Below are 23,861 nucleotides of genomic sequence, written 5' to 3'. Positions count from 1 at the left end.
AACATGATAGGACCCATCCAAAGTGTGCCTGTGTGAGCTATTTTATTCAACATCAATAAAGAAACAAAAGTATTTTTCATTCATTTGTGTATGTTTTGGTTCACTTTATCAATTGCTTGTCTATTTGATTTATAAATTCATCTTAAACCCTTTTCACATACTTGATCATGTTTATTGTGCTGTCAACACATTGGAAAGTAAACATGACTATGTGAATAAAGTTTCCTAGATTTATCAGACACAGGGTTTTACTGATATGATAATCTACAACAAGAGTTTACTTGTATTTGGAGAAATACTATGTTCTTTCCAGAACAGTGGTTAAAGTAAAGCTCAGGTTGGATGCATGGAGTATGCATCGGAAGGGACAGATATTGTACTTTGACGATATTGTACTTTGACTTAGATTTAATTAAACTTACCGTAAAATCTATTCAAGTCAATATCGCCAAGTTGATCCTAGATCAAATGATCTTAATCCTGTTATGATTAGGCTCAATCTTGAAAGGCTATTCGTGTTCTTTGAATTGTTAGTTAAGCCTACTTTTAGGTCAGGGTGATACGTACTTTTTGGGAACACGGTAGTGCAATTGAGTGGGAGCGCTAGCATAAACGTGGAATCTATAGCTTCTATCTGGCGAATAGTAAGCAAAGGATGATCTCCTTCGAGCTTGACCAAACGAAAATAAATGGTGGAGATCTCATTTCACATAAGCTGAAATATCATTTATACGGGGTCAAGTGTTTTAAGGATAAAATACATAGTAGGGTGTGACGGTAATTTAATCCCTTTACAGTGTAGATCATTCATATAGAGGATCATTAATCAAATTAGGATTATAACAATGGATAACTAATGATGTGTCTATATGGTGGAACATATAGAGCATTCTATATACTGAGAGTGCAATTCTAAGTTCTATGCGTGGATTCAACGAAGAATTAATAAGTTAGTGAATTTTAGTGCTAAATTCTTGATCTACTTATTGGAAGCTCGGTTATATAGACCCATGGTCCCCGCACTATTTGAGATAATATTATTTGTAAGACTTATGTAATTGGTTTTGATTAATCAATTATAATTCACAAATTAGACTATGTCTATTTGTGAAATTTTCACTAAGTAAGGACGAAATTGTAAAGAAAGAGTTAATAGGGGCATATCTGTTAATTATGATACTTTGTATGGTTCAATTAATAAATATGATAAATGACAATATTATTTAATAATTATTTATAATTATTAAATAGTTAGAATTGGCATTTAAATAGTTGAATTAGGAAATTGGCATTTTTGAGAAAATCAGATACAAAAGATGTTAAAATTGCAAAATTGCAAAAAGCAAGGCCCAGTCCACTAAGCCATGGCCGACCACCTTTGTAGGCTTTTTAAGTTGATATTTTCATTATTTTAATGCCAAATAATTCAAACCTAACCCTAGTGGAATGCTATAAATAGATAGTGAAGGCTTCAGGAAAATAACACACTTCACATCAAAAAAACCTGAGCCTCCTCTCTCTTCTCTAGCCGCAACTCTCTCTCTCTATTCTTCCTTCATATTTCGAACCTACATTAGTGATTAGAGTAGTGCCCACACACAGCAAGCAATACCTCAATCATAGTGAGGAAGATCGTGAAGAAAGATCATCAGCAAAGGAGATTCAACATCAAGGATTCAGAGAAAGAGATCCAGGTTCAGATCTTGATAATACTCTGCTACATAAAGGATTCAAGGGTTAGAGATCTGAACGGAAGGAGTCATTTAATTCCGCTGCACCCAATGTAAGGTTTCTTAAACTTTATATGTGTTTAATTTATCGTTTTAGAAAGTTCTTATTTAGGATGTTAATAAACATACTTGTGAGTAGATCTAAGATACTGGTAAAATAAATTCCAACAAATGGCTCAGTCACTGGTTCAATTAAACCTTCTCGAGGTATAAGTGTTGGGTTTTATGCCTTAAATAAAACTCATTTCAATATAATCAGATTTACTTATTAATATAGATCAGAAATAACATTTAATGTTGCATGGTTCACATGATTTATTTCATGATTATATGTACATAATGTATAAATTCATCTGAAACCCTTTTCACATACTAGATCCTGTTTATTGTCCCGTCAACACATTAGAAAGTAAACATGACTATGTGAATAAAGTTTCCTAGATTTATCAGACACAGGGTTTTACTGATATGATAATCTACAACAAGAGTTTACTTGTATTTGGAGAAATACTATGTTCTTTCCAGAACATTGGTTAAATAAAGCTCAGGTTGGATGCATGGAGTATGCATCGGAAGGGACCGATATTGAACTTTGACTTAGATTTAATTAAACTTACCGTAAAATCTATTCAAGTTAATATCGCCTAGTTGATCCTAGATCAAATGATCTTAATCCTGTTATGATTAGGCTCAATCTTGAAAGGCTATTCGTGTTCCTTGAATTGTTAGTTAAGCCTACTTTTAGGTCAGGGTGATACGTATTTTTTGGGAACACGGTAGTGCAATGGAGTGGGAGAGCTAGCATAAACATGGAATCTATAGCTTCTATCTGGCGAATAGTAAGCAAAGGATGATCACCTTCGAGCTTGACCAAACAAAAATAAATGGTGGAGATCTCATTTCACATAAGTTGAAATATCATTTATACATGGTCAAGTGTTTTAAGGATAAAATACATAGTAGGGTGTTACGGTAATTTAATCCCTTTACTGTGTAGATCATTCATAAAGAGGATAATTGATCACATTAGGATTATAACAATGGATAACTAATGATGTGTCTATATGGTGGAACATATAGAGCATTCTATATACTGAGAGTGCAATTCTAAGTTCTATGCGTGGATTCAACGAAGAATTAATAAGTTAGTGAATTTTAGTGCTAAATTCTTGATCTACTTATTGGAAGCTCGGTTATATAGACCCATGGTCCCCCCACTAGTTGAGATAATATTGCTTGTAAGACTCATGTAATTGGTTTTGATTAATCAATTATAATTCACAAATTAGACTATGTCTATTTGTGAAATTTTCACTAAGTAAGGGCGAAATTGTAAAGAAAGAGTTTATAGGGGCATATTTCTTAATTATGATACTTTGTATGGTTCAATTAATAAATATGATAAATGACAATATTATTTAATAATTATTTATAGTTATTAAGTAGTTAGAATTGGCATTTAAATGATTGAATTAGGAAATTGGCATTTTTGAGAAAATCAGATACAAAAGGTGTTAAAATTGCAAAATTGAAAAAAGCAAGGCCCAATCCACTAAGTGTATGGACGGCCACCTTAGTAGGTATTTTAAGTTGATTTTTTCATTATTTTAATGCCATATAATTCAAATCTAACCCTAGTGGAATGCTATAAATAGATAGTGAAGGCTTCAGGAAAATTAGACTTTTTCCTGACACTTTCTGAATCAGAAAAACCTGAGCCTTCTCTCTCCCTATCTAGCTGACCACTCCCTCTCTTCTTCTTCAATATTTCGAAATCCTTAGTGTATGAGTAGTGCCCACACACATCAAGTGATACCTCAATTATAGTGAGGAAGATCGAGAAGAAAGATCATCAGCAAAGGAGTTTCAGCATCAAAGATTCAGAGAAAGAGATCCAGGTTCAGATATTGATAATGCTCTGCTACAGAAAGGAATCAAGGGCTAGATATCTGAACGGAAGGAGTCATATTATTCCGCTGCAGCCAATGTAAGGTTTCTTAAACTTTATATGTGTTTATTTCATCGTTTTAGATTAATAAACATACTTGTGAGTAGATCTAAGATCCTGGTAAAATAAATTCCAACAACTGGCCTCAGAGCCATGGTAATTGATTTACTTGCAAGAAATTTGGACTTTAAAACGATTGTTTGTATGTTCTTTGGATGGTATCATGTTGTATTGAGTGTTATTTGATGATTGATTGATGTTTGTAAATTTTCGTGAAAAATAATTGCGATTTTGTTTCTGGAATTATTTTTATTGGATAGTATGGAAAAAATTAAGTAAGTTAGCCTTTTACAGAACTCAATTTTGATTTTATTTGAATTAGTTATGAATTTTTGAAGATTTGAAAAAATCGGGGATGTGCTGAAATTTTCCTACGATCGCGAAACTGTCCGTACAGTTCGCAATTTTTTTGTTTTTCTTCGATTTTTCATGCTTTTTCATGGAATTAACTTCCGATTTTTGGTATAGTTTTGTATTTATACTATTACTATTCCTAATTCAATTCTAATTATCATTTTGAATTAATTTAATATTTTTTAAATTTAATTCAAGATATTAGTGTAATTTGAATTTGAATAGAATTAGTATCTATCTTCTTGCTTAAAAATCTATCTTATTTTAAAATTTGATTATATCTTATCTTATTTTAAATTTAAAAATAAGATATTTATAATCATGTAATTTTTAAATGATATAAGATATTTTGCTAATTTTTTAAATTTTGTTATTTTATTTATTTAAATTACATTTAAAATTTGAAAAAGATATTTATTTATCTTTTCTAATTTTTTATTTAATTTTTATTTATAAAATAACATTTAAAATTTAAAAGTAGTTAGCAAATTTTTGAAATGATATTTAGGTTGGTTGAAACCTAATTTTTTAAAAATTGTAGGTTTAATTTTAAATTTAAATTTTTAAAAATTTCGAATTTTTCAAATTTTTTTTAAATTTTCGAATTTTTTTTTATTATTTAATTAATTATTTTCGAAATTAATTATTTAATTTAAAATTAAATAAATCCTACATCCAACTATCCAACTAACCTTGTTGCAGGAGTATGTGTTTTAGCTTGTGTGTAAGTTTTCAAAACCTATTATTACTTGACTGCAAATAGCCATGATTACTTTTTGCCAGATCTAATGATCTGATGGCTCCCTTGGTCAAGTTAATAATTTGTAACAGGTATATTTATAATCTTCTTTCATCTGTGTATGACCTAGCAACATGATAGGACCCATCCAAAGTGTGCCTGTGTGAGCCTATGTAACGCCCTGTCCAACAGGGACGCCACGTGTGTGCACTTTATTTAAAATACCAACAATTATATAAGATGTAATTATACTAAAAGTGTGGGTAATTAAATTTTTGATAGTTAAAACTCAACCTTTAAATTGTTTAACAAAAGATAAGTAACATGATTTATGGGGTCCCCCTGTTTTCAAAATATTTACAAACTGGTTTCAAAGTATTTTACAACATAAGCTTTATATTTTCCAAAATACAATCAAAATAGAGCATCCTGTAAATCGGGCCGCCTACTACCGGTATGTACATTGCTGCTGCGACCATAAACTCATGGTTGCTCGACTTTAGCCTTTCCTTTACCTGCACCATAAAGCACCAGTGAGTCACAGAGACTCAGCAAGAAAGTGATCAAAACAATAATTGAAAGAAAATGATTATCAACTTATTCTCATGCCATTATGCTTACTCACTATTTGATAATAAAAAGCATTCCCTTAATCATCTCACATTCCTGGTACTTAATAAAGTACCACTTTTTACCACTCGTTACATACGAGCTGAATATGTCACTATCGTTGCCCGATAAAGCAAACGATAAGTAAGAAACCTAACCGCGGTTTCAAGAGTAATTACTCATAACGGTAATAACCGTTTCCAACCCTAGGTAATAACCTAGGCTTAATAAGCTTTAGTCAACATCATAATAATAATTAAGGTCACCTCCATTCATTCATCGATTTTTAACCACATACGGTGCTTACCACTTTTCTTACCTTAATTCAGAAGTCAAGAGTATGGTCGACCTGAGTGGAAAAACAAGCTAGGCAATCCCGGTCCTATGTCACGAAAATTGAAGCACAATAAATACCTTAACTCAAAATTTCGGATTAAAACCCTAGTTTAGAAATTAAACATAACTTAACTCCCAACAACCCCAAATTAGGTCAAGCATCCCACATTTAATTTAAAACAGATAGTACACAATTTCCCCGGGTCAAAACTGAACATGAGGCAAACTCGGAAAATTCCCCTGCAAGCAACCGGTCGGCCGACCTGCCCGGTACGCCGAACCCATCCGGTCGGCCATTCGCATCAGAACTTAAGGTTCTCTTCTCCAATTTCGACCCAAAACTCCTCCAAACCTAACCAAACTTTCCAGAACAGTGTAATAACTATAAAACAACATATCTCAAGCTTCAAAACACAACAACTCATTCATTTAATCAAATTCACATACTCAAGTGAAGAAAAACTCTACTTTAGCCTCATCTAGCTTATTCACTCCAAACCAGCCCCTACATCCAACAATTATGAATTCAAACAATCTCAAAACTACCCCAAGATCATACTCCATCATCCATATAACTCACAGCCCCTTGAAACTTTAAAACCCTAACCAAAACTAACCCAAAACCATAGGAAATCAAGGAGAAAAAGAAAAGAAAACATAACAAGGATTACCTCAAACTTCTATGGTGTTTTATGAATTGATTCAACAAGAAAGAGATGATTTTCAGCAAAGTTTTCCAAAAATTTTGGCTGGCTTCATGGCTTGCACGAGAAAAAGAGAAAGAGAAGGAGAAGGAGTGAAGCTTTCTTGCCTTGGAAGGTTTCTTTCCAACTTAAGTGAAGTGTTGTTTTTTTTTTTTTAAATTTCATTCCTTAAATAAACAATAGGCAGCAGAAAATAAAAGAAGAAAAGTCAAAAAAAGTTCCTTTGAATTTCCTAATTTACCCCTCTCACAATATATTTTTTTAAAAAAAAAAAACCCTAGGGGCATTTTGGTAATTTTTACTAATTTCCCAATCCGACATTCTAATAAAATTCTAACTTAATCCGGGACATTCTCAAAATAATTCTTTCATTTAATGTCGTGACATTGCTAACCACATAGCTAAATTTCCACAATTACCGGGCCCAAAATAACGTATTTCATTAATTAATTGCTCAACAATTACCTAAGTAAGATCATAATCCTACTTCATTCCCCAAGTAATTACATATTTAATAAAATATGTCCATTTAAATATTATTTATTTTCTGGGATATTACAACTATCCCCCACTTATAGGAATTTTGTCCTCGAAATTTACCTGAAAAGCTCGAGATACAACTCCCGCATCTGCGACTCTAATTCCCAAGTCGCTTCTTCAACTTTGCTGTTCCGCCACAACACTTTGACTAGTGGAATAGTCTTGTTTCGCAACACCTTTTCTTTCCTGTCTAAGATCTGTACTGGTTGTTCTTCATACGACAGGTCGGTTTGAAGCTCGATGTCTTCATAACTTAAAATATGAGTTGTGTCAGATACATATTTCCGAAGCATCGAGACATGACACACGTTATGAACCCCAGATAAAGCAGGAGGTACAGCCAACCGATAAGCTACCTGACCTACTTTCTCAAGAATCTCAAATGGACCAATAAATCTGGGACTCAACTTTCCTTTCTTCCCGAACCTTCGAATTCCTTTCATTGGGGACACCCGAAGAAAAAGAAAATCCCCAACTTGGAATTCAACATCTCTACGCTTTGGATCTGCGTAGCTTTTCTGTCTACTTTGGGAAGCAAGCATACGAGCTCGAATCTTTTCAATAGCCTCGCTCGTTCTTTGGACAGCTTCAGGTCCAAGATACCTACGTTCACCAGCCTCATCCCAGTGAATAGGTGATCGACATTTCCTTCCATAAAGCATCTCATACGGAGCCATGCCAATGGTACTCTGATAACTATTGTTATAAGAAAACTCAATCAGAGGTAGGTACTTGTTCCAAGAACCTTCAAAGTCCATTACACATGCCCTCAACATATCCTCAAGTATCTGGATAGTCCTTTCAGATTGACCATCGGTTTGAGGATGAAAAGCCGTACATCTTGAATTTCAACTTAGTACCCATTGCTTGCTGTAAACTTTCCCAGAATTTGGATGTAAATTTTGGATCTCTATCTGAAACTATCGACTTTGGGGCACCATGAAGTCGAACTATCTCCTTGATATACAAATCAGCATATTGATCCACTGTATACGTTGTCCTCACCGGGAGAAAGTGAGCAGACTTCGTATATCGATCCACTATCACCCAAATAGAATCATAATACCCTACTGTTCTGGGCAAACCTACCACAAAATCTATGGTGATGTCTTCCCATTTCCATTCAGGAATCTTTAGAGGTTGAAGCAAACCTGCCGGCCTTTGATGTTCTGCTTTAATTTGTTGACAAGTTAAGCATTTTGACACATATTCAACAACATCCCTCTTCATACCCGGCCACCAGTATAAAGCTTTCACATCATGATACATCTTGGTTGTTCCCGGGTGTAAGGAGTACGGTGTAGTATGAGATTCATCAAGAATCTCTTGTCTGATTTCTTTATCAACCAGTACACGTATTACGTTTTTGTATCGCAACAACCCATCAGATAAGCATGAAAAGTCTCTTGCGAATCCAGCCCCTAACTTCTCCTTATGTCCCTGTAGCTCAAGGTCACCTTGTTGGGCTACTCTAATTCTTTCCAATAGATTAGATTGTATGGTGATATTAGCAAGTTTTCCAATTACAAATTCAATTCCCGCTCTCGTCATATCCTCAGCCAACTTGGCTGAGATTTCCTTTAGTTCACAAACTTGCCCTGGTCCTTTTCGACTTAGAGCATCCGCTACCACATTTGCTTTACCAGGGTGGTAGAGAATCTCGCAGTCATAATCTTTGACCAGTTCTAACCATCGTCGTTGCCTCATATTTAAATCCTTCTGAGTGAAAAAGTACTTGAGGCTTTTGTGATCTGTATAAATTTCACACTTCTCACCGTATAGATAGTGACGCCAAACTTTTAGTGCAAAGACAACCGCTGCTAATTCAATATCATGGGTAGGATATCGTTGTTCATACTCCTTCAATTGCCTGGATGCATAAGCAATCACTTTCCCTGACTGCATAAGAACACAACCTAACCCTTGTTTGGATGCATCACAATAAATCACAAACTTTTCATCACCTTTTGGTAAGGTTAGCACAGGAGCGGTAATCAACCTTTGCTTCAATTCCTGGAAACTACCTTCACACTTGTCAGTCCAAACAAACTTACAATTCTTTCGGGTCAACTCAGTTAAAGGCGTAGAAATCTTTGCAAAGCCCTCAACAAATCTCCGGTAATACCCTGCTAACCCCAGGAAACTTCTAACTTCAGTTGCTGACTTAGGTTGAGGCCAGTCACGCACTGCTTCAATCTTTACTGGATCCACTAAAATACCATCTTTACTCACCACATGCCCCAAGAAACTCACCTGAGGTAACCAGAATTCACATTTCTTAAACTTGGCATACAACTTATGCTCCCTGAGACGTTGTAATACCATTCGAAGATGTCTTTCGTGAGTCTCTTCCGAGTCTGAATAAATTAGAATATCATCGATAAAGACAATAACAAAATCATCCAGAAAATCTTTGAACACTCGGTTCATCAAGTCCATAAATGCTGCCGGGGCATTTGTTAATCCGAAGGACATTACCAGGAATTCATAATGACCATACCGGGTCCGAAAAGCTGTCTTGGGAATATCCTCTTCTCAAATCCTCAGTTGGTGATAACCAGATCGAAGATCAATTTTAGAAAAGACAGTTTTACCCTGCAACTGATCAAATAAATCATCTATTCTTGGCAGAGGGTACTTGTTCTTCACTGTTAATTTGTTTAACTCCCGATAATCTATACACATTCTTAACGTTCCATCTTTCTTTTTCACAAACAAAACTGGTGCACCCCAAGGTGAAGTGCTAGGTCTAGTAAATTTTAAATCCATCATTCCCTGTAACTGAACTTTTAACTCTTTCAGCTCTGCAGGTGCCATCCTGTAGGGAGCTTTCGATACAGGCTCAGCTCCTGGTATTAAATCAATCTCAAAATCAATTTCACGTTTTGGTGGCAACCCTGGTAACTCTTCTGGGAACACATCCAGAAATTCTCGAACCACTGGGACATGCTCCGGTCCCACTAGTGGTTCCCTGGAAATGTCCACAACACTTGCCAAGAAACCAATGCACCCCTCACACAACAAATCCCTTGCCTTAAGGGCTGAAATTAAGGGAATCCGAGATCCTTGCATCTTACCCACAAATACAAAAGGGTCCTCGCCCTCAGGCTGAAAAGTTACCATCTTTCTTTTACAATCAATGGTGGCGTTGTATTTAGCAAGCCAATCCATCCCCAAAATAACATCAAAATCCTCCAGATTTAATTCTATCAGATCAACTGATAACTCTCTTCCTTCCACAAACACTGGAAGGGATCGAACCCACTCCGCCGGAGATAACCAACTCCCCAGTAGGCAACAAGGTTCCAAAACCTCTAGAAAGCACATCACTAGGTTTATTCAGCTGCTCAATTATTCTACTTGAAATATAAGAATGCGTCGCACCAGAATCAATTAACACAGTCAATAAAGTACCATCAACAGAAAGCTGACCTGTCACAGTAGAAGGTCCAGCATTAGCCTCAGCTTGAGTCAGGGCAAACACTCGGGCAGGAGTGGGTGTATCATCCTTCTTTTGCTCTAGCCGTAGCAATTGTGGACAATTTCTCTTCATGTGACCCACCATTCCACAGTGGAAACAGGCCCTAGCCTGACACTCGCCCAGGTGATGCTTTTTACACCTCGGACATTCAGGAAAAGTCCGCCAGTTTTCGTTTCCACTACGACGGAAACCTTGGTTACCCTGGAATCTTTTATTTGGGCCTGCCGCTGATGATTCACTAGGTCTTTTCTTGCGGTCACCAAGATCAGTACCCCTACCCGAACCAGCACCTGCTGTTTGCTTCCATGAATCTCTTCTGGCAATATTTTTCTTTCGTATCTGAGCCTCTGCACCCTCAGAAACTAAAGCCAACTCAACTATCTGGGCATAAGTTCGGGCAACCCCCGGTTGTTTAGAAGCAACAATCACATCCCGGGCGATGTGTTCATCCAGCCCCCGTATAAACTTTGCTTTTCTAGCAGCTTCAGTAGCCACCTCATCTGAGGCAAACTTTGCCGATCGATCAAACTTAGTAGCATACTCTGTCACAGTCATACTACCCTGAGTTAACCGTATAAACTCTTCTGCCTTTGCTGCCTTAATAGACTCATTATAATACTTCTCAAAAAATAAGGCCCGAAAAGTTTCCCAGGTCATATTATTCAGATCATGGCCCTGAGATACAATCTCCCACCAAATACGGGCATCATCCCGTAGCATATAGGTAGCACACCTGACTCGGTCATTATCTTCAACTCGCATAAAATCAAAAATGGATGTTATCATACTCATCCATTGCTCCGCCTTGAGTGGATCAGCACCACCCTCAAACACTGGCGGATTCTGCTTCCTGAACCGCTCATACAATGGTTCTAAGCGATTCCCTGCATCCGGTGGCACTACAAGAGGTGCCGGAGGATCAGGATTAAGATTTAGAGCAGGCTGAGCTCGCTGCTCTCTTAATTCTCTGATTTGTTCACCCCGTCGCCGAATAGTTTCTTGCATAGCAGCATATAACTCTTCCCAATTAGGTGGTGGTAAAGGGTTCTCACCCTCACCGGCAGCCCCGAGCCCAGCTAGCTCGCGGGCACCCCTACCAGTCCGCCTTGGGTGCATAACTATACACCTGCGATCACATTCCAAGTAATAACAATACTGATAAGTATTTCCATATATTATAATTCTTTCCACAACATTCTGATATTCACATAATTCAAATAATCAGGTAATCAGAAAATTAACAAGCTATCTTTTAACTTAAAGCTTACTAAACCATGAGTTGATCAGGTCCCTGCAGCCAATGTACATATCAAACCAGTCTTCAGGATCTAAAAACCTTGGCGCTCTGATACCATGTTGTAACGCCCTGTCCAACAGGGACGCCACGTGTGTGCACTTTATTTAAAATACCAATAATTATATAAGATGTAATTATACTAAAAGTGTGGGTAATTAAATTTTTGATAGTTAAAACTCAACCTTTAAATTGTTTAACAAAAGATAAGTAACATGATTTATGGGGTCCCCCTGTTTTCAAAATATTTACAAACTGGTTTCAAAGTATTTTACAACATAAGCTTTATATTTTCCAAAATACAATCAAAATAGAGCATCCTGTAACCGGGTCGCCTACTACCGGTATGTACATTGCTGCTGCGACCATAAACTCATGGTTGCTCGACTTTAGCCTTTCCTTTACCTGCACCATAAAGCACCAGTGAGTCACAGAGACTCAGCAAGAAAGTGATCAAAACAATAATTGAAAGAAAATGATTATCAACTTATTCTCATGCCATTATGCTTACTCACTATTTGATAATAAAAATCATTCCCTTAATCATCTCACATTCCTGGTACTTAATAAAGTACCACTTTTTACCACTCGTTACATACGAGCTGAATATGTCACTATCGTTGCCCGATAAAGCAAACGATAAGTAAGAAACCTAACCGCGGTTTCAAGAGTAATTACTCATAACGGTAATAACCGTTTCCAACCCTAGGTAATAACCTAGGCTTAATAAGCTTTAGTCAACATCATAATAATAATTAAGGTCACCTCCATTCATTCATCGATTTTTAACCACATACGGTGCTTACCACTTTTCTTACCTTAATTCAGAAGTCAAGAGTATGGTCGACCTGAGTGGAAAAACAAGCTAGGCAATCCCGGTCCTATGTCACGACAATTGAAGCACAATAAATACCTTAACTCAAAATTTCGGATTAAAACCCTAGTTTAGAAATTAAACATAACTTAACTCCCAACAACCCCAAATTAGGTCAAGCATCCCACATTTAATTTAAAACAGATAGTACACAATTTCCCCGGGTCAAAACTGAACATGAGGCAAACTCGGAAAATTCCCCTGCAAGCAACCGGTCGACCGGTTCTGGTACGCCAGAACCCATCCGGTCGACCGGTTCTGGCAGACCAGGAACTTAAGGTTCTCTTCTCCAATTTCGACCCAAAACTCCTCCAAACCTAACCAAACTTTCCGTAACGATGTAATAACTATAAAACAACATATCTCAAGCTTCAAAACACAACAACTCATTCATTTAATCAAATTCACATACTCAAGTGAAGAAAAACTCTACTTTAGCCTCATCTAGCTTATTCACTCCAAACCAGCCCCTACATCCAACAATTATGAATTCAAACAATCTCAAAACTACCCCAAGATCATACTCCATCATCCATATAACTCACAGCCCCTTGAAACTTTAAAACCCTAACCAAAACTAACCCAAAACCATAGGAAATCAAGGAGAAAAAGAAAAGAAAACATAACAAGGATTACCTCAAACTTCTATGGTGTTTTATGAATTGATTCAACAAGAAAGAGATGATTTTCAGCAAAGTTTTCCAAAAATTTTGGCTGGCTTCATGGCTTGCACGAGAAAAAGAGAAAGAGAAGGAGAAGGAGTGAAGCTTTCTTGCCTTGGAAGGTTTCTTTCCAACTTAAGTGAAGTGTTGTTTTTTTTTTTTTAAATTTCATTCCTTAAATAAACAATAGGCAGCAGAAAATAAAAGAAGAAAAGTCAAAAAAAAAGTTCCTTTGAATTTCCTAATTTACCCCTCTCACAATATACTTTTTTTTTAAAAAAAACCCTAGGGGCATTTTGGTAATTTTTACTAATTTCCCAATCCGACATTCTAATAAAATTCTAACTTAATCCGGGACATTCTCAAAATATTTCTTTCATTTAATGTCGTGACATTGCTAACCACATAGCTAAATTTCCACAATTACCGGGCCCAAAATAACGTATTTCATTAATTAATTGCTCAACAATTACCTAAGTAAGATCATAATCCTACTTCATTCCCCAAGTAATTACATATTTAATAAAATATGTCCATTTAAATATTATTTATTTTCTGGGATATTACAGCCTATGTGTTTAATTTCATTATAGATGCATATAGGTTGTTGTTGCTAAATAAATTATCATAGTTCTTGATAGAATTTATTTAGGCCCATTTAGTTATTGGGCTTATTCAATTAATAACAGTTGTTCTTATTAAGGTTAAATTCCTCTCTTTTGGGCCTTGTGTGAGAGTTGGGAGCCATAGAAGTGGGTACGACATACTGAACCCAGCACCCCTCACATGAACCACCCCAATTGTGAAGGCCCATTTGCCTGATTTGAACAACTGTACTAGGTGAATTACACTAGTTTAACCTAATAAAATTGATTAACAACATAATTAATTTCATTTATTTTGAAATTAATTTAAGAAAATTATAGTTTAAAGAATTTTATATTCTAAGCTAAACTATATGTATTTTCTTGTATTTAATTAAATATAGAATTATAACCATCTAGATTCTTTCTGGAACTTAATTTAAATTTTTCATTAAATATTCTTATTTAAGTTGATATTTAGTTATCTACAACTAACCAACTTAAATCTGAATATCTTTTGAATTTCAAATTTCAAAATTAAGTTGAGGAATTTTAGGCATTGGTTATTAAGATTCTTTAGATATTTTTTAAGTTAATATCTTTTCGAATATTAACTTAAAATGGAATATTTTCAAATTAAGTGGTTACAACTTAATTTTTGATATTTAATTAAATTTAAATTTGAAAAATATTTAAGTTCTAGATTTTTTCTAATACAACTTAAATTAGATATTTTTTCAAATTTTGTGGAAAAGATACTTAGTTAAATAAGATATTTTCTAGATAGTTAATTCTAGACTACTTATTATTTCTAATATTAAATAGGAAAATATTATAAATTGTGAAATTAATTATTTAAATAATTAATTTTGGTACAATTTATTTTAAGTATATTTTTTCCTAGTATTAAACTAGAGATTAATAATTAAGCCTTCTCTACACTTAATTATTTATTTCTTGAATTTAATACATTAAATTAATTTGAAAATTGAATGTCTAAGTTGATTTTTATCATCATACTTAAATATTTCTTTTTCATGACATTTAATTAAATAGAAAATTATTTTTAGCTGAAATTTATTTTTTCAACTAAATTTAAATAAATTTCAAAAATATTTTTTTTTATTTTATTAATCAATTTTCGAAATTGCATTTCTTAAATGCTAGAATTTCGAATTTTATTTTGAAAAATAGATTAAGTTGTGAATTAATTATTTATTTTAATTAATTCTTGGATCAACTTAAATCAATGATTTTTTCATTTATTGATTAATTTAAAATAAATTGAATTAAAGTATATTATTAGAAATTGAATTAATTAGTCAAAGGAAAATCTAGATAGATGATATTTTTGCTTGAAGTATTTTTCTAGTATCTTTAATTAAATAGAAAATTAATATTTAAGTTGATTTTCATCATCATACTTAAATATTTGAAATTTTTCTTATATATTTAATTAAATAGGAAAATTATATTTTTTGTTGTAAATTAATTTTATTAATTAATTTTGGGCCAACATTAAATTAGAATAATTTTTCCAGGGTTTTTTTTTTTTATTTTAATATGCAGTTTTTGAAAATTGTATTCTTATATACTTTAATTTTTCGTAAATCAATATATATTTATAGAAAATTAAATTTGAGTTGTAAATTAATTTAAATTAATTTTGTAACAACTTAAATTGAATATTTTTCTAAATATTTATTGGAAATTATTACTAAGATGGAAATAATTCATGTTATTTTCATATCCATCTAAGTAAAATTTATAAATATTAAATTAAAATTTTTATTTGGAATTTTTCATTCTAAATTGGAAATTTTAATTAAATAAATATATATTTAAAATAAATAGAATAAATAAAGAGAATCAAAGAAAATACAACTCACTTTAAATAATGAGCTTGATTATTATTAAGATATTCGATCTCCATTGTGGGTTTTACACCGCGTTTGTTTTAGTGAGTAATCCTCCCTAATGGAGGAACGTTCATTAGCAATTTCGCACTGTTTAACCTCGCATGATAAGTAGTTTGTAAGTGTTTTGTATGGTATGGATCACCCTAATGGTGGCGACTATACTTGACTTGCAAATTATGAAACCATGGTGGAAGCTCATAAGATAGAATTGCCTTGACTCTCGCCTAAACGGGACAACGCTGAATTCAAATCTTGATCGAATAAAAGGTTGCTAGAATGGTTATCATTTTAGATGAGCTAACAACTCTATTCAATGGATGATGCTTTGACTCTCGCCTAAACGAGACACTGTATCAGTTTGTTGAAAACCTTGGAAATTATTTAGGATTGTAAGTTTTAGTATTTTCACTTGTCATTCCTACTTGCTATATGCTTATAATTTCTGAATTGTGTATGAATTTATATTGAACCATGTTATTTTCTGTTATTAAGTTGTAGTTTAATTTCGAATCTTCATTGTTGGTCTAACATGTTTGTTTTTCTAATGAGATAAATCCCTAATGGATTTTCACCATTAGACATACATAATAGTGTTAGATCTCGAAAGATAAATATTGTATATGCGACATCTAGCTGTTCATCAATTGATGACACCTTAGACTAGTATTTTTACGATATGAAACAAGAAGATTGTATAAATAAGATTACTTTGACTTTCGCTAATCGAAGCATCGTTGGATTCTTATTTTAAACGAAATTATCCTAATTCCTCTTAGCTTATTCATTTCGAATTAGCTTCAAAACATATCATTGGATGAATGGTCTATAAATCATTTCATGTCATTCTATATTTTCTCTTAAGAAAATTAAATGACGCATATGACTATAATCCCGAAATTCTATTACCAATTGATATAAATCCTCAATCTTAGAAATCTCCTACTTGTATGGGCAAATCAGACTTAGAGTTTGTATTAGTAGTGGTGGTCCAAGAAAGAATTACTCATTATATTTGGTTGAATTTAAGTGTTTGACTTTAATTTTAGAATCCAAACAGAAATTTTCTTATATTTCTAATTCCAGATACAATACAGTTACACTTTCTCAAGTGTTTAATATCCATCTTTTATTAATGGATTCAAACTGTATGGAATATGAGTTAGGTATTCTGTGACCAGGATCCACTTGCACTATTCTAAGAATTCTTTTATAAACCTATGCCATCAAAAGACACTACCATTTTTTTTTAATCTATGACATTTGTATCTTGTTCATAGTGGATTTGACAAGGTCAATCTCTGCAAAGAGTTAATATGCCTATATCCAGTGAAAGTAAGTTCATCTCATTCGCAGATGGATGTACATTCAGGGGTGGATATGAGTTTTTCGTTGTATTCTTCAAACGATAACTCTAGATTATACCTTTTAGCAAGAAATTTGAAATGTTTGAAAAATTTCATAAATTTCTAGCAATGGTTAAAACCATCAAGGTAAGTGGTTAAAGATCTTGCGAACTGATAGGGGTGGAGAAATAGTTAGTAGATATGCAGTTCAAAGATCATTAAATTGATTTTTGAATTATATCCAAACTTACCTCCCCAGAAATTTTGAGTTGCATGTTAATGATTAGTTACTAGTCGTTGCCTAATTCCTTCTATGGTAATACAATTTCAGAATGATGTAATGGTTGTATACTTAATGTAAAACATTACTAGATTCATGGATGACCTAATCAAAAATCTTAAGAAAAGCTAGAACTGTTAACCATGGTTTGTTAGCTTTTCTAAGTGATTAGGGGTGGACCATCCCATTGTCAATAGATAAGAAAGTGTTTGTTCAAACAAATACTACTTTTCTAAGAAAATGACTAAGTCTGAAAAATAAGTAGCAAATAAAGGAGATATTTAATTCTTGATTCCAAAAGTGTTCTATCATCTTATATAACATATGATGATCCCACTGCCTCTGTTGTCTTGTCACAACCGAAGAGATCAATACCATTTAGTTTTCTTAGACATAATTCACGGTGCCTTGTCGTAGTGGGAGAGTTTCTAGGAACTCACCTTCTTATGACTTGGGAGACACTAGTGATTAAAATCCATTGTGAGTTTAAACAAGTAATGGATTGTTAAGATAAGAAACTAAGAAGAAAGCCAATAGAACTATGGTTTAATCCATTCAGATGGAATAACCTAAAGTTTTCTATTACAAGGACATAAAAGGAAATTTTAGTTAATAAGTCTATTCTATGGACTTAACAAACTTCCTGTTCCTAGTATTATAGGTTTGAGTTTATCTAAACCTATGGCTTGTGGTATACCTGGTAATTACTTACTCTAATGCAAGCAACTTACTTTAGTAAGATGCTGAAGCATTTTCTTTCTAATGGCAATCTATAGAAGCTTCACAACTTCTTCGGTATAGATTTTATTTATCTAAGGAAAAGTCTTAACTATTCCAGAAAAGATAAAGCCATGAAAGAATTTCTTATATCAACAGTGAGAGGTCTTAGATATGCTTTTGCATGCCTTAGACCAGACACCTGCTGTTGAGTGGGAGTAATGAGTAGGTATCAGATTAATCCAGGAGAAGAACATTGGAAGACAATCAAGTAAATCCTAAGATTAAGAAGAGGAACTATATGTTAGTCTATAAGAGTGTGTTTAAAACTCTTAGACTACACCACATCAGATTTCGAAATTTGCCTATGTGCTAGTAAATATTTCTGATAACATGGTGGTTACTCTGGGGCTGGAATAGTGATTTTGGAGAAGTGTAAAAACCTATCTGAAGTCTCTAGGTCTACCAGAGAGGGACTGAATGTTAAGGTTGCAGGAAAGGTACTTATTCAGTCTAAGGAAAGTTCTATACATTTTTGGCATCATTCCAAATTGCCTTAAACTACTAGTGTTAATTTCCTGATTAACCAAATGTAGTTGCCAAAGATATAGAATCCAGTATCCCAAGAGAGTAGACATATAGAGAGAAATTTCACATTATCAATGATTTTGTGATTAAAGGAAGAGTAATAGTGGAGAAAAGGTTGTGGTTAATTCAACCTTTCAGATCCTATTACGAGGAGTTTACTACTACTACATTGATTTGTATATCAAGGTGTTGAGATTATTTGAAACGCACTTTTTGTTTTATATTAGTGCAAGTGGGAGGATGTTGGGTTTTATGCTTTAAATAAAACTCATTTCAATATAATCAGATTTACTTATTAATATAGATCATAAATAACATTTAATGTTGCATGGTTCACATGATTTATTTCATGATTATATGTACATAATGTATAAATTCATCTGAAACACTTTTCACATACTTGATCCTGTTTATTGTGACGTCAACACATTGGAAAGTAAACATGACTATGTGAATAAAGTTTCCTAGATTTATCAGACACAGGGTTTTACTGATATGATAATCTACAACAAGAGTTTACTTGTATTTGGAGAAATACTATGTTCTTTCCAGAACATTGGTTAAAGTAAAGGTCAGGTTAGATGCATGGAGTATGCATCGGAAGGGACCGATATTGAACTTTGACTTAGATTTAATTAAACTTACCGTAAAATCTATTCAAGTCAATATCGCCTAGTTGATCCTAGATCAAATGATCTTAATCCTGTTATGATTCGGCTCAATCTTGAAAGGCGATTCGTGTTCCTTGAATTGTTAGTTAAGCCTACTTTTAGGTCAGGGTGATACGTATTTTTTGGGAACACGGTAGTGCAATTGAGTGGGAGCGCTAGCATAAACATGGAATCTATAGCTTCTATCTGGCGAATAGTAAGCAAAGGATGATCACCTTCGAGCTTGACCAAACGAAAATAAATGGTGGAGATCTCATTTTACATAAGCTGAAATATCATTTATACAGGGTCAAGTGTTTTAAGGATAAAATATATAGTAGGGTGTTACGGTAATTTAATCCCTTTACTGTGTAGATCATTCATATAAAGGATCATTGATCACATTAGGATTATAACAATGGATAACTAATGATGTGTCTATATGGTGGAACATATAGAGCATTCTATATATTGAGAGTGCAATTCTAAGTTCTATGCGTGGATTCAACGAAGAATTAATAAGTTAGTGAATTTTAGTGCTAAATTCTTGATCTACTTATTGGAAGCTCGGTTATATAGACCCATGGTCCCCCCACTAGTTGAGATAATATTGCTTGTAAGACTCATGTAATTGGTTTTGATTAATCAATTATAATTCACAAATTAGACTATGTCTATTTGTGAAATTTTCACTAAGTAAGGGCGAAATTGTAAAGAAAGAGTTTATAGGGGCATATTTCTTAATTATGATACTTTGTATGGTTCAATTAATAAATATGATAAATGAAAATATTATTTAATAATTATTTATAGTTATTAAATAGTTAGAATTGGCATTTAAATGATTGAATTAGGAAATTGGTATTTTTGAGAAAATCAGATACAAAAGGTGTTAAAATTGCAAAATTGAAAAAAGCAAGACCCAATCCACTAAGTGTATGGCCGGCCACCTTAGTAGGTATTTTAAGTTGATCTTTTCATTATTTTAATGCCATATAATTCAAATCTAACCCTAGTGAAATGCTATAAATAGATAGTGAAGGCTTCGGGAAAATTAGACTTTTTCCTGACACTTTCTGAATCAGAAAAAACTGAGCCTTCTCTCTCCCTATCTGGCTGACCACTCCCTCTCTTCTTCTTCAATATTTCGAAATCCTTAGTGTATGAGTAGTGCCCACCCACATCAAGTGATACCTCAATCATAGTGAGGAAGATCGTGAAGAAAGATCATCAGCAAAGGAGTTTCAGCATCAAAGATTCAGAGAAAGAGATCCAGGTTCAGATATTGATAATGCTCTGCTACAGAAAGGAATCAAGGGCTAGATATCTGAACGGAAGGAGTCATATTATTCCGCTGCACCCAATGTAAGGTTTTTTAAACTTTATATGTGTTTATTTCATCGTTTTAGAAAGTTCATATTTAGGATGTTAATGAACATACTTGTGAGTAGATCTAAGATCCTGGTAAAATAAATTCCAACAATAAGGCAGGGGGATCCTTTATCTCCATATCTCTTTCTTCTTTGTGCTGAAGGGCTATCTTCCCTTCTATGTGCTCATCAATGTTCTGGTTCTCTTAAGGGGATATCTATTTCTAGGAGGGCTCCTTCTATTTCCCATCTTCTATTTGCTGATGATAGCCTTATTTTTTGTTCTACTGATAGGGATTCTTGTAGCTCTCTTAGGAATATTTTTCATCTTTATTCTATAGCTTCCAGGTAGGTTATTAATTTTGCTAAATCTTCCATATTATTCTCTCCTAGTACTCCCCAGGACATTAGAAGCCTTTTCTTTGCTACTTTTGATCTAGAGGATAGGCCTTTTATTAGTAAGTACTTAGGTTTGCCCCAATGTCTTGCTAGGTCTAAATATCATTCCTTTGCCTTCCTTAAGGATAGAGTTCTGTCTGTACTTCCTAGTTGGTCAGGTAAATGGTTTTCCAAGGCTGGTAAAGAGATCCTCCTTAAGGCTGTTATTCAAGCAATTCCAACTTATGCTATGGCTTGTTTCAGGCTTCCTGTTAAATTGTGTAAAGGAATTGAAGCTGCGATGGCTAGATTCTGGTGGGGATCTTCTGGTAATAATAATAAAATACATTGGAAATCTTGGAAAAAACTTTGTCAGTCTAAATGTGTAGGGGGGTTAGGTTTTCGTTCTTTAATTCATTTTAATCAGGCTATGCTTGAGAAGCAAGCTTGGAAAATTTTAAAACAACCTAACTCTTTGTTGTGTCGTGTGCTTAAAGCTAGATATTTCCCAAATTCTTCTATATTGGAAGCTGTCCCAGGTCATAACCCTTCTTATGCTTGGAGGAGCATCCTTTGGGGAAGAGATTTGATGGCTTCGGGTTTAATTTGGAAGATTGGGGATGGGGAAAACATTTTAACCATTGATGATCATTGGATCCCCAATAAGAAATATCTTTGTTATAAAGATGGTATTTTGCCTCCTTCAACTAAGCTTTCTTTTTTCATTTCAGATTCTGGGTATTGGGATTCTACTAAGCTTAGGAATCATTTTTATGAGTCTGATATTCAGGATATCCTTGAAGTCCCAATCACTGGTTTTTCTGGCAAAGATGATATTATTTGGTCTAGAGAAAGTTCTGGTCTTTTCACTGTTAAGTCTGCTTATCATTTGGCTCTCTCTACTCAGGATATCCCATCCTCATCATCTGCTGTGAATTCTAGGAAGTTTTGGAATAAAATTTGGCATTCTCAAGCCCCTCCAAAAATTAAACACTTTATGTGGAGAGTTGTGTCTCATACTATTCCTGTTGCTTCCAATCTTTTTGTTAGGCATATTCTCTATTCCCCACTTTGTTCTTTTTGTAAGAGTAGTCTAGAAACGGTTCATCATGCTCTGCTAGGGTGTTCCAGATTGAGAAAGGCTTGGAAATCATCAAGGTTTTTGGATCATTATCATAAATATAAACATCTTGATATTACTGATTTTTTGCTGTGTTCTTTTGAGGCTCTGGATAAGGATTATATTAGTATTTTGTTTTGCTTTTTGTGGGCCTTGTGGAATCAAAGAAATAATTATATACATCATCATACTGTTATGCCTGCTGCTGATATCTTTGATTGGAGTGTTAATTATTTTTTCCAGTACATTGATGCACAGAAAAATATTCAGACTTGTAGTGTTGCAGCACAGGCTCCTAGCATGGTCTCGGATGGTGTTTCTGGGTCTTCTTTGCAGGTGTATACTGATGCTGCCATTGACAATTGTGGTCAAAGGCATAGCTTTGGTATTGTGGTTGTTGATAATTCTGGACTTATGAAAGCTGGTGTTGTAAAGCCTTGTATTGGAGGTATCCCTGCAATCATAGCTGAAGCAAAGGCAATTTATCATGCTCTTCAGTGGGTTCAATTGCTTCACCTTCCAGTGGACATTTTGAAGACTGATTGTAAAACTATAGTGGATAAACTAAATTCTTGTAATTGGAATGCTAGTCCTCTGGATGATATTTTAATGGGGATTAAGAACTTGTTATCTTTCAGTCCTAATCTTAGAATTGAACATGTGTATAGGGATTCTAGTCAATTAGCTCATTGGGCTGCAAAACTAGGATTAGGATTAGATAATGAGTTAGTTTGGAATGGTTCTTTACCATCCCTTTAACTTTTTGGATTTGTACTTTATGGTTTCATCTATTGAAGCACAAGTTTTTCTCTCAAAAAAAAAAAAAATCATAATTGTATATTTAATTCAAAGAAAAAAAAACATGCATTTGTTTATAACTGTTGAACAGTTTTTCCATTGACTTTAAATGTTATTTAGCCTCACAATTTTTTTCCATTTGCATTGATTAATAACAGTTTGATATAGAAGATCCAAGAACAGTTATGATATATTATAATGGCCAATGGGTGGACAAAACAAACTACACAGATTTTGAAGTGACAGGGATATTGATTTCATCAAGATGTTCTTACAACCTACTTGCACAAACAATATGTTCTACTCTGGAGTTGGACAAAAATAAATAAAATATTGATGTTTAATTCCAAATAAAATCAGGAATACCACCCATGAAGATTATAGATGGCAGTGGCTGCAAATTTTATGAACAAATCAGAAAAAAAGATGATGATGAGAAAAATACCCTATGATGGTTAACCTTTCGACAACCATTCCAACAAAAAATATTGGTAGCAGCTCTATCAATCACGACTACTCTGAACATACAATGCAAATCACCCAAGCTATACCTACAAGGACAGAGTATGCACAACACATGGTAGACTTCGTAATCAATCAAGTTGAAAATGCAATTGAAACAAGCCAGCAAGCAACAAGTCAGGTGATCTCAGATCCTCATGCTGATAACATATTTCTGGGACAAGTTTTTTCAAACAAAGAAACACTACAAAATGTTGTCAGCCTATACTCATCCATAAGAAAAAATCAGCCCTACAAGGTAAAGAGATCCTCCAAACTTGA

The 23,861-nt window shown here is 33.9% G+C and overlaps 1 protein-coding gene across 1 annotated transcript in view; it reads left to right on the top strand.

Annotated features, from left to right (window-relative positions):
* LOC115717884 (uncharacterized) overlaps positions 1–23,039 on the top strand; it is a 28,168-nt gene extending 5,129 nt beyond the window's left edge. Inside the window, exons 5-8 of the mRNA XM_061116299.1 lie at positions 20,947–21,130; positions 21,275–21,339; positions 21,425–21,489; positions 21,588–23,039. Of these exons, the coding sequence (XP_060972282.1) occupies positions 20,947–21,130; positions 21,275–21,339; positions 21,425–21,489; positions 21,588–23,039 (1,766 nt within the window). The remainder of the gene's footprint in view (positions 1–20,946; positions 21,131–21,274; positions 21,340–21,424; positions 21,490–21,587) is intronic.
* Positions 23,040–23,861: the final 822 nt, after the last annotated feature.

The sequence above is a fragment of the Cannabis sativa genome, chromosome 5, assembly GCF_029168945.1.
Source record: "Cannabis sativa cultivar Pink pepper isolate KNU-18-1 chromosome 5, ASM2916894v1, whole genome shotgun sequence".
In the NCBI taxonomy this organism is placed as follows: Eukaryota; Viridiplantae; Streptophyta; class Magnoliopsida; order Rosales; family Cannabaceae; genus Cannabis; species Cannabis sativa.
The sequence above is the reverse complement of the archived record's forward strand: the minus strand, read 5'-3'. Positions and strand labels throughout refer to the sequence as shown.